The sequence below is a fragment of the Rhinatrema bivittatum genome, chromosome 3 (assembly GCF_901001135.1).
Source record: "Rhinatrema bivittatum chromosome 3, aRhiBiv1.1, whole genome shotgun sequence".
Lineage (NCBI taxonomy): Eukaryota > Metazoa > Chordata > Amphibia > Gymnophiona > Rhinatrematidae > Rhinatrema > Rhinatrema bivittatum.
Window position 1 is genome coordinate 516,621,532 of NC_042617.1, and position 12,328 is coordinate 516,633,859.

Here is a 12,328-nt window from a genome sequence, read left to right on the forward strand (position 1 = left end):
CCTGTCAAGGGACAAGACTACTCCCTAGACCCTGAGTGTTGTTCACATTTAAGTTAGTATTAGAGTTGCTTGTATACAGCATTAATAATCACACTGGAATCACACTGGATTTCCAACTTACCTTTCACTGATTGATAACAGAGAAATTGATGAAAACCTTCTGTTACATTTCTTATTTACAAATCCTAAACTGGAGGGAGTGTCCATCATGCAGTGGCTTGATCGACCTTGCTGCTTTATGGAACATTGATTGTTGAATATGCCTGTGTAGCATAACCACATGACAAGGCAGGAGTAGATCTGCCACTGTACAATGAGCGCACTGAGTTATATGTTTGTACAGAGCTGTTTTTGTTCTTACATTGTTTTTATGTACCAAAGTGCAATAATTTGGGATATATAGATGTGAAAAATACCCAAACTGATCACACAGTAAACAAGAAGACTTTTTGTGGTATATGTACTAAGATAATATATGCAAAATGTACTTATTTTTAATGACATATGCAGTTAACATGTGATAATATTTTACTGTGCACTAAAAGACATGTTGTGTTGTGTTATATTATATTTAAAACATGCCAGATCAGCAAAATATTGCATGAACCCATATCCCCCTCAGAAAAGTATAAAATACCAGCCTTTCCTGTAGACTCAGTGCTGCTGTCGCCAGCTGAGTCTACTTCAGTATCATAATGTCCAGGCTGCTGAGGCTCTCTCCCTCTCTCTGCTGCCCTCTCCTCCTCCACGCTCACAATCCTTTCACCCTCATTTGCTTGCCACGCTCATACTCTGTTCTATACACAGATACTCCACAAACACAGCACTTAACACCTGTAGTACAGCAAAATCTAGGACTAAGCTACCAGTCACACAAAAATTCCATTTCATTTCATCAGACTGAGAAGAGAGACACACAGTTGGGAAAAATTAAAAAATGGAAGAAAAACAGGAGGATACCACACTCAGAAAATGATGAACGGCTCTCTATGACCTCATTCTACAATCCTCACCTAGAATCAAATGCTCTCCTCATCTTCCTCACAGCACTGACAAAATTGGCCCAAGAAAGGCTGGTATTTTATACTTTTCTCAGGGGGATATGGGTTCATGCAATATTTTGCTGATCTGGCATGTTTTAAATATAATATAATATAACATAACACAACATGTCTTTTAGTGCACAGTAAAATATTATCACATGTTAACTGCATATGTCATTAAAAATAAGTACATTTTGCATACATTATCTTAGTACATATACCACAAAAAGTCTTCTTGTTTCGGTATTTTTCACATATATATATCCCAAATTATTGTTTCGGTATTTTTAACATCTATATATCTCAAATTATTGCACTTTGGTACATAAAAACAATGACAGAACAAAAACTGTTCTGTACAAACATATAACTCACTGCGCTCATTGTACAGTGGCAGATCTACTCCTGCCTTGTCATGTGGTTATGCTACACAGGCATATTCAGCAATCACTGTTCCATAAAGCAGCAAGGTAGACCATGGCAGCCTGGGCTGCCATGTATGTTACATCTATCACTTACATGTTTCAGTTTACAGAACAGAAGTTGCAGTAACTATACTAAATACTACTGTATTATTAATTGGAGAGCATTTGCTATGACAGGTCAAAAACACAGAGGGAGATGGTCAAGCAAAGGGGAACTATCTTATCCTGGACTCCATGAAATGATTTCAGCTCTAGAAAAGCAGCATGACCATGAATATTGAAATTCAGATGAACAAGAGACCTACAGGTAACAAAGTTTCAGAATGCTGTCACAGTATTTTCTTTTCTTGTTTAGTGACAAGACAAAGGAGGCTCTGCTGGAGCTTAAAGCCTGGTTGGAGAAGACTCCCAATGTTGTAGCTCACTTTCCAGTGGAAGTGCGCTTTGCCCAGGCAGATAACATCTTGTTGAGCCCCTGTTTCCATCGGGACAGCTGCTATATCAACATCCTCATGCACAGGTGAGTGGAGAGAACTAGGGAATATTATGCAGGCTGTGGTCACGTCCACTATAGATCTTTGAGAAAAATATAGAGGTTGATATTCTAAGCCTTTGTGGGCATAATGCTTCATGTTACTTGTTCAAAAGCTGAGTTTTGAAAATTTACCCTGCCGACTGCATAAGTTTTAAGTACACAATTTTCATGCATTCAAAACTTATCCAGGCAATTAGGGGTATTCCGGGAAGCCTAAACTTTAGCCAGTGAGCACACATATTGAGCACTTTCAAGCACAAGTCTGATTGGAAAAATAACAATCTTGTCTGAGTATATTCAGCAGGAGACATGTACACATAAGTCCTGTTGAATATCTGTAAAAAGCACTGCACATAACTTTCCACAGATAAATTTGCCTCTCGCCAGCTTACTAAATATTAATGTCTTAATTTAAAAAAAATCCATACTGTTTGTATGATATTTTAGGACACAAGAAGAGGTCTTCATTCAATGCATATGATTAATAAGAGTGGTAGCAATCATCCGATTTACAGCATGACTAGCCAGAATGAAAATTAAAAGACAGCTAATAGATGATATTGACAAACTTATCAAATGCATTATTTTGGAAAAAAATGTTGACAGTCTTGGAAAGAAAAAAAAACAAAACAATGCCTAGGCTGCTTAATAGAGATGTGAATCGGAACCAGAATCGGTTCGGTTCCGGTTCCAATTCAAATCGTGCATTTTTTTTCATCCGGCCAGATCAGGTTTTTTTTTTTATCGGCTGCGCCCGATCCAATAAACAAAAAACCCACCCCAACCCTTTAAAACCGCTCCCTTAGCCTCCCCCACCCTCCCGACCCCCTAAAACATTTTAAAATTACCTGGTGGTCCAGCGGGGGTCCCGGGAGCATTCTCTCTCGCTCGGGCTGTCAGCCGATAAACAAAAAACCCACCCCGACCCTTTAAAACTGCTCCCTTAGCCTCCACCACCCTCCCGACCCCCAAAAAATGTTTTAAAATTACCTGGTGGTCCAGTGGGCCCCAGGAGCGATCTCCCGCTCTCGGGCCGTCGGCTGCCACTAATAAAAATGGCGCCGATGGCCCTTTGCCCTTACCATGTGACAGGGTAACCGTGCCATTGGCCGGCCCCTGTCACATGGTAGGAGCACTGGACGGCTGGCGCCATCTTTAAAAATGGCGCAGGCCATCCAATGAACGGCCGGCGCCATCTTTAAAAATGGCGCGGGCCATCCAGTGGACGGCCGGCGCCATCTTTAAAAATGGCGTGGGCCATCCAGTGCTCCTACCATGTGACAGGGGCCGGCCAATGGCACGGTTACCCTGTCACATGGTAAGGGCAAAGGGCCATCGGCGCCATTTTTATTAGTGGCAGCCGACGGCCCGAGAGCGGGAGATCGCTCCCGGGGCCCACTGGACCACCAGGTAATTTAAAAACGTTTTGGGGGGGTTTGGGAGGGTGGTGGAGGCTAAGGGAGCGGTTTTAAAGGGTCGAGGTGGGTTTTTTGTTTATTGGCTGACAGCCCGAGCGCGAGAGAACGCTCCCGGGACCCCTCTGGACCACCAGGTAATTTTAAAACATTTTTGGGGGGGTCGGGATGGTGGTGAAGGCTAAGGGAGCGGTTTTAAAGGGTCGGGGTGGGTTTTTAGGTTGTGTCCTAACTCCCGTTAGTGTGCACTAACCCGCTTAACAATTTTTTCACGATAAATCAGTGAAATTTCTATTGTATCGCACTCTTTAACGATTAATGACGATTTAAAAAATATCGGACGATATTTTAAATCGTCAAAAAATGATTCACATCCCTACTGCTTAATGCAGTACCTTCTATTCTGGGTTCCTGGAGAAACCACCTTACTGGCATTGACTGCTGACCTGCTGCATACCTTGCTATAGAGGAGATTTATCTCACCTGGTACTGCTCAGTCTCTCCACAACATTTCATACCTTGGATGACAGTTCCTGCTGCAGAGATTGTCAGAGTTGTAGCTTGGAGAGAACGTGTTAAATTGGTGTGAATGTTTTTTACAGGGCCAGTGCCGAAAGGTGATGGAGGGAGATGGCTTTTAAGATGTGGTGTCCCACGAAGATCTGTGTTGTCACCCATTTTATTTAATATTTATTTGGCTCATTTGAGGAAAATTCTTTGTATATTTGGATTAAACTATTTTAGTTATGCAGATGATATTTACTGATATTCCGCCTTCCGGTACTTCAAAGTGGTTCCTTCAGAACCCCAGGGTTCTGAAGGAACTCAAAAATGAAATTTCAGACCTATTAGTAAAAATGTGTAACCTATCATTAAAATCATCCATTATACCTGAAGACTGGAGGGTGGCTAATGTAACACCAATATTTAAAAAGGGCTCCAGGGGCAATCTGGGAAATTACAGACTGGTTAGCCTGACTTCAGTGCCAAGAAAAATAGTGGAAAATGTTCTATATATCATAATCACAGAACATATAGAAAGACATGGTTTAATGTTACAAAGTCAGCATGGCTTTACCCAAGGCAAGTCTTGCCTCACAAATCTGCTTCACTTTTTTGAAGGAGTTAATAAACATGTGGATAAAGGTGAACCGGTAGATGTAGTATATTTGGATTTTCAGAAGGCATTTGACAAAGTTCCTCAGGAAAGGCTTCTAGGAAAAGCAAAAAGTCATGGGATAGGTGGCAATGTCCTTTCGTGGATTACAAACTGGCTAAAAGACAGGAAACAGAGAGTAAGGATTAAATGGACAATTTTCTCAGTGGAAGGGAGTGGGCAGTGGAGTGCCTCAGGGATCTGTATTGGGACCCTTACTTTTCAATATATTTATAAATGATCTGGAAAGAAATAAAACAAGTAAGGTAATCAAATTTGCAGATGATACAAAATTGTTCAGAGTAGTTAAATCACAAGCAGATTGTGATAAATTGCAGGAAGACAATCTGAGACTGGAAAATTGGGCATCGAAATGGCAGATGAAATTTAATGTGGGTAAGTGCAAGGTGATGCATATAGTGAAAAATAACACATGCTATAATTACACAATGTCAGGTTCCATATTAGGAGCTACCACCCAAGGAAGAGATCTAGGCGTCATAGTGGATAACACATTGAAATCGTCGGTTCAGTGTGCTGCGGCAGTCAAAAAAGCAAACAGAATGTTGGGAATTATTAGAAAGGGAATGGTGAATAAAACGGAAAATGTCATAATGCCTCTGTATCGCTCCAAGGTGAGACTGCACGTTGAATACTGTGTACAATTCTGGTCGCCGCATCTCAAAAAAATATAGTTGCGATGGAGAAGGTACAGAAAAGGGCAACCAAAATTATAAAAGTAATGGAACAGCTCCCCTATCAGGAAAAGCTGAAGAGGTTAGGACTTTTCATTTTGGAGAACAGACGGGGATATGGTAGAGGTGTTTAAAATCATGAGAGTTCTAGAACGGATTAATGCGAATCAGTTATTTACTCTTTCGGATAATAGAAAGACTAAGGGGCACTCCATGAAGTTAGCATGTGGCACATTTAAAACTAATCGCTCAACGCACAATTGGACTCTGGAATTTGTTGCCAGAGGATGTGGTTAGTGCAGTTAGTGTAGCTGTGTTTCAAAAAGGATTGGATAAGTTCTTGGTGGAGAAGTCCATTACCTGCTATTAATTAAGTTGGCTTAGAAAATAGCCACTGCTATTACTAACAACAGTAGCATGGATTAGAATAGTTTTTGGGTAATTGCCAGGTTCTTATGGCCTGGATTGGCCACTGCTGGAAACAGGAAGCTGGGCTTGATGGACCCTTGGTCTGACCCAGTATGGCATGGTCTTATGTACTTATTCATATCTCGTTGTCACTGGGACACAACCCACTTGGGTTTATTGAAAAATTCAGTCAATCCCTTTTGTCATTTCATTATGGCTGTGCCAATATAAACTCAAATTAAATCATGAAAAAGGCTAAAGACAATCCATGTGGATATCGAAAGCATCCCTTCTGCCCCTGGCACAAGGTCTTAAAGCTGATCATTGCCCTCTGACCTTAAAGAATGAAACTCATAGTCACTCTGGATTCCACTCTAAATTTTGAGAAATAGATTACAAATGCATCTAAAATTTATTTGCTAAATAATTTCTTGCTCGCTGCCTGTGTCCTTTCCTTGAGTCTGGTGACTTAAAGGTGACTATGGATGTTTTAATGCTATAATTTACTATATATGAGGTTTCCTGATAAACTTATTTATTTAAACAATTTTTATATACCGTTTTTTTACTGGGTGTTACGTCGGCCGGCCACGGTACTCGTGGCTGGCCTTCCTCACCTTCCACCGCTCCAGGGAACAGGTTCCGGTCCCCTCTGGTGTGGGGGGAGCGCCTCTAGCACTGCCCTCCATGTGGCGGCCTTGCCGGCAGTCCGCACCTTCACGGCGCAGCAGAAATGCCGCCGTCCCTTCCTTGGCTGGCCAGGCTCCCTAAGCACGCACGCGCACCTCTCTGGAACATTTAAAGGGCCTGTGGCGCGCTAAGGCTGCTGGGCCTTTTTGTAGTGACGTCATGTGGCCTGGTATTTAAGGCCGGGCCAAACTCTCTCTAATGGCCTTTGCAACAGGTCTCCTTGTTTCTTGTTGCCTTGGGCTTCTCCATGTTTCAGAGTTCTTGTTTGCCTTCTCCAAGCCTGACCTCTGCTTGCCTGACTACGCTGTTTTCTCCAAGCCTGACCTCTGCCTGCCTGACCACATTGCCTTCTCCAAGCCTGACCTCTGCCTGCTTGACCAAGTTGCCTTCTCCAAGCCTTGACCATCACTACGTCTGACCTCGCCTGTTTCAGGGCTGACCTCCCTGGTCTCTTCCACGAAGCTGTACGGAGGCCCACCTAAGTCCTGCCGGCCCCGGCACCTAAAGGCTCAACCCGAGAGGAACATGGGCTGGTATCTGTGAAGCGCCAGCCGGCCTCCGTACCTTCACCGATTCCGCCTGCCGACGGTGAGGGCCCAAAGGTCCCTACCTATGGGCCACGTCAACCCCACCTCGGGCCAAGGGTCCACCTCTAGCGCAACAGATTGCAAAGGCAGGGGCATAACAGAACTGAGTTAGCCAGGTAAGTTAACTGGCTAACTCCGATATTCAGAGTTATCTGGCTAAGTCTAGCCGGGCTAAAGGACTTTAAGATAACTGGCTATATTCAATAGTGCAGCTACACTATTGAATATGCCTCCAAAGTTAGCCAGATAAATTTATCCGGCTAACTTTGCTATCCAGTCTGTGTCTGAATATGAACATCTAAGATTTTGTCACTGCAGTTTTGGGTGCTCAGAGGTTTGGGTCCTTTGTATCTTAGGGGAAATATAGATTGATATGTTTTTATTTGAGGTCTGAGTCTACTCATGAAGTATTACTATGACTCCCCCTATATTTAAAAATTCAGATTTGTGAAAACTGGGAAACATGCCATCATATGAATAGTCCATGTTTGTAGATAATTAATTGAAAATCAACATGAATCGAGTCAGAGAAATCAAATGATTGACAAGTCAGCTCTCAGTTCTCCATCTCTACCCAGTTCAGAAATGTTTTTATCTTGCTCAGATAAATAGAAATGAAATGAAACATAGAAATGACGGCATAAGAAGACCAATAGGCCCATCCAGTATGCCCAGCAAGCTTTCATACTTATTTTCTCATATTTTTCAGTTACTCCGACCGCTGAGTTCAGTTCTTGGTAACTTTTTCGATTCTAATTTCCTTCCACCTCCTCCATTGATGCAGAAAAAATATATTTGCAGATTCATATATTTGAAATATTCAAAGATTTGAAGTCAAATACTTTGAATCTGTAAATTCAGTTGGAACCAACTCTGCTTATGTGACTACATTTCAGGATAAAAATGTGAAGATCAGTACATCAATTCAAACCAAGCAAAGAGAGGTATTAGTTCCCATGGACTCCAGCTGCATTCCCTGACTCACCGGCAACCATCTCCCTCATCCCAGCCGAAGGCCACCATTATGTGCACCCAAAACTTGCATTCAACCTGGCGACAGGCGCCTTAGGTGCGCATGCCCAGGTGCGCACATTATATATGCACCTAAATGGGAAACCATTTTAGTCGCTGTTGGATGATGTCACCCACCTCTAGCTATTTAAACCTGCTCGGTCCTGCGTTCCTTGTCTCAGCAATAGGTCGTCTGGATGTTCTGCTCCTCAGTGCATATTGATTCTCCTTGCATTGTCTGCCTTAATTCCTGGTCTCTGTATTCTGTGTTTCTGCCACTTTCTGTGCTTTGGTCTGTGTTCCCTATCCGGTCTGGTCACTCTCTGTTGTGGCTGCCCCTGTCCTAGCCTCTGTCTTGCCCTGTCTCCCTTGGCTTGACTCCTTGGCTTTAACCCTGACCTATGCTTGTCTGCTGTTTGTTTGTAAGGTTTTGGATGGACCCTTGGACACTGTGGCAGCTGACTACGCCCACGGGAGGGAAGTCCCGTGAGGGGCCACAGGTCAGGCTCAGCTTTGGGACACACAACACAGAGTTATATCTTTTATTAGACAGATTTGAGAAGCCACCAGAGGTGGCAGTAGTGAGTAGAGATGAAGTACGGCTGGCCTAGGGTTCCTCAGGATACTGGAATAGTGATTCCCTCTATGGCTGTGCTGTACTGGAGAAAACTGAGATAGTGAGTACAGTGGAGCATACACAGAATTCTGGTATAGAGCCTCGTTGGTAAAGTTACTCACACAGCTGTTTCTCCCGGAAGGTGACACAAAAGCTGGAATAGAGGCAGGCCCTCGAGGAGCGAGTACCTGGTCCCAGGGAACAGCTCTGAGGAAATAAAGTTGGTAACTCACTGATGATGTAGGCAGCGGTTTCTTTCAAGCAGAAGAGATAAGTTCAGGCAGCGAGTCAGGGAACATGGGCCCTCGAAGAGCGAGTACCGGTTCCTGATAGAGGCCTGAAAGAAATGAGAGAGGCCCCCAAGGAGCGGGTACCCCGTTAGGATAAAGTCCAAAGTTGTAGTGGCAGATTAACTAGGTACGGAGAGCGAATCCCATCCATAAGGAGATCCCTTGCTAACTCGATTAGCTAGCAAAAAGTGTAGGCTTTTGTATCCGGGATGCATGACGTCATCACAGGGGGATGCCCCTGAGGTTCGCGCCAAAGAGAGAATAAGAAGCAGGGCCGCATGGCGCGCGCGCCCTATGGTACCTGCACAACATGGCAGGATGCAGTGCTCAAGTCGGACCGGGGACACCGGAGAGGACGGTGGCAAAGTGGCACCAAAGTGGCATGAATACCCGGAGTGGCAAGAGTGCTTTAATAGAGGTGCAAAGCAGCAGCGAGAGTGTCAAAAAACACACCATAGCTTCAAAAGAGAGCACCGATAACAGATGCATGAACCCTCGAAGGCAGCACAATGGGCAAAGTGGCAAGAGAAGTGGCATCAACATCCTAGAGCACAATGAAGGGGGAACATAGCAAGCAGAAAGATTAGCAACAACAAACTGAGCAACTATGATAGTGGCCAGAACACCACAAGGAGTTGAGTGAGTCATCTGGTGTATGGCAGCAAGGCACAGAGGCAGAGGGTATATACAGGCTGGCTACACCTGGGGAGAGTTCCCTTTCCTTAGTGCAGGAAAGGGCTCCCTAGAATGGGTTCGCCCCTAGAGTGGGGTGTTTCCGTTGGATTCTAGTGAGCTCTCGCTGGTCTTTTAAAATCTGGTGGATGTAGCAGATATAGAAACGAGAATTTTCAAGGCCGAGGCAGAGGAGGGTGCATGTGAACAGCGGTTCAACATGGGTCAGATGGTAGATACAGGCTGGCTACACCTGGGGCGAGTTCCCTTTCCTTTGAGCTGGGAAGGGCTCCCCGGAATGGGTTGGCCCCTAGAGTGGAGCACGAGCCTTCAAAGCATGGCGACATGGAGCAGGGTGCCATGTGAACAGCGGTTCAACATGGGTCAACCGGTGCTAAGAAATAGGCTACTACACCGGGAAGAGTTCCCTTTCCTTTGAGCGGAAAAGGGCTCCCCAGAATGGGTTGGCCCCTAGAGTGGAGCACGAGCCTTCAAAGCGTGGCAACGTGGAATAGGGTGCCATGTGAAAAGCGGTTCAACATGGGTCAACAGGTACTAAGAGATAGGCTGCAACACCGGGGAGAGTTCCCTTTCCTTTGAGCAGGAAAGGGCTCCACGGAATGGGTTGACCCCTAGAATGGAGCATGAGCCTTCAAAGCGTGGTGACGTGGAGGAGGTCTCACTATGAACAGCGGATCAACATGGGTCAACAGGTACTAAGAGATAGGCTGCAACACCGGGGAGCGTTCCCTTTCCTTTCAGCGGGAAAGGGCTCCCCGGAATGTGTTGGCCTCTGGAGAGAATAATGCTACAAATTGTTAGGATTTAAGCATTTGCAAACAGATCATGACTTCATAAGCAAGAAAGAGGAAGTTATCTTCTCTGTCCTGAAACTAAAGAAAACTGTTTGTTTTACTTAAGGATCCATGCTGTGAAGGATTACTAGTTTGAATTGCCAGAGACTGAGGTTTCCCTTTGCAACGAAGGTTCAGCCATTAGGAATGGACATAAGGCCTGGACGAACAGGCACAGCAATACAGGACAGAGTCAATCCCTCCTAGGGACATAGAGGCTTCCTTTGTGCAGGTATGTTGTGGTTTGACCTGCCATTTTTCCTGAACTGGTTCACTGCCAGAAGAAAATGGCATCTTTTTCATTTCTGAAAGATAATTCAACAGAGGATACTTTTAGAGCAATAGAGACTGCCATTTGTGAATCAAGAACTGAGCTGGAGATTCTTTTTGAATACCCAGAAGCTATTAACTGTACTTATCCACTTCAGCTGATGAAAAAGGGACATGAAGAGCTCTCAGAAATAAGAAAACCGCTACTCAAGTCAAAATCTACAATATCAACCTATGTTGACTTTGTGGTTTACACAGTGCCTCTGTAAACAATAGGAACACAGAGGATGAACTAGAGTGCAACTACCACCAGTTTTCAATAGTACTTATTTATTTATTTATTTAGCATTTTTCTATACAGACTCTCCAATAACAGAATTATTGATCAATTCGGTTTACATTCTAAACATTAACAATGACAAGTAAATGTCTTACAATGAACAGGTCGAATTAACTTGGATTAAGATATATGGGGTTAATAACATAATTACTGTTGGCAATATCATGAAAAATATTGAGCATATGAAATATGAAAGGTCCAAACATCTTAAGTCAACTTTTTATGTTCTTACATTCCAAATGTGGACGGACAGGCACAGCGTTAGAGGTCAGGCCCTTGTAGGGACGTACGGCCTGGACAGTGGACAGTCAGGCACAGCGTTTGAGGTCAGGCCCTTGTAGGGACATACGGCCTGGACAGTGGATGGATAGGCACAGCATTTCAGGTCAGGCCCTTGTAGGGGCATACAGCCTGTGGACGGACAGGCACAGCGCTTATATTATCTGGAGCATAGGAGGCAGTTTAAGCTGCTGCAAGGCTTTCAATTGCTTTTATTAATCTTGCCATTCACGGGGAAAATTTGGAAACCCAAGCAAAGGCATGTTTACTTTTAAAAACACTAGCATTTCCATCAACTCTAGTGCCAGCCTTGAGCAGTGAGGGCTCATGATATCCCTGTCATTGAAAAGACACACTCACTGGGCATACTGGTTGGTGGACATGACAGATATCGCTGAGCCACTTTGGCGAGGTGTGGCCAGACAGTGGACTTGTGTGCCCAATATGCCAGCGGATCTGTATGCATGTTCTCTGTCGGCTCTGAGAGATACTGTGTCACTTGACAGCTGTGCTGGCATCTCCTTTGCTTGGGTGGGCTGAGAGTCAGTCATGCCAGCTGCTTTCTCTCTAGCCCATCGCACAACAGATGAATCTTTATGGGCAACATGCCTTTGGTATTCTGAAGTGGAGGAGGAGGTACTATCTGTCGCTGACAGAGTGCTGCTCCTGTTTGAGCTAGCACAACTCTCTGAAGTGCCTGCCGTTTCCACCTCTGCTTCATGTGTTATCTGTCTCTGCCTATGGTGCTCCTGTTAACAGACGGTTGCTAACAGCAGGTCCTTCATAAATCGTACTATAGGGCGAGTTTCCCTTTCACATGGGGATCACAGACTGTGGCGAGCATGTGTGTGTTCTGTTCTGTTAAAGGCCTTAATCTCTCTTCCACCTGCTGCTGCAAAACATCCAGACAATGCAGCATCTCAACTGTCATTCCCTCTTCCTGTTTGAAGGCCTCCAAATTAACTATAGAGATGATGTCAGCCAAGGTGGCACTTCTGGAACTCAGCACCTCCGTGACATCCTTGAAGGGCTGCAGGATTCT

General features: G+C 44.4%; 1 protein-coding gene across 1 annotated transcript in view; it reads left to right on the plus strand.

Annotated features, from left to right (window-relative positions):
• LOC115088194 (L-gulonolactone oxidase-like) overlaps nt 1-12,328 on the plus strand; it is a 350,872-nt gene that overhangs the window by 313,384 nt on the left and 25,160 nt on the right. Inside the window, exon 10 of the mRNA XM_029596219.1 lies at nt 1,824-1,988. Within this exon, the coding sequence (XP_029452079.1) occupies nt 1,824-1,988 (165 nt within the window). The remainder of the gene's footprint in view (nt 1-1,823; nt 1,989-12,328) is intronic.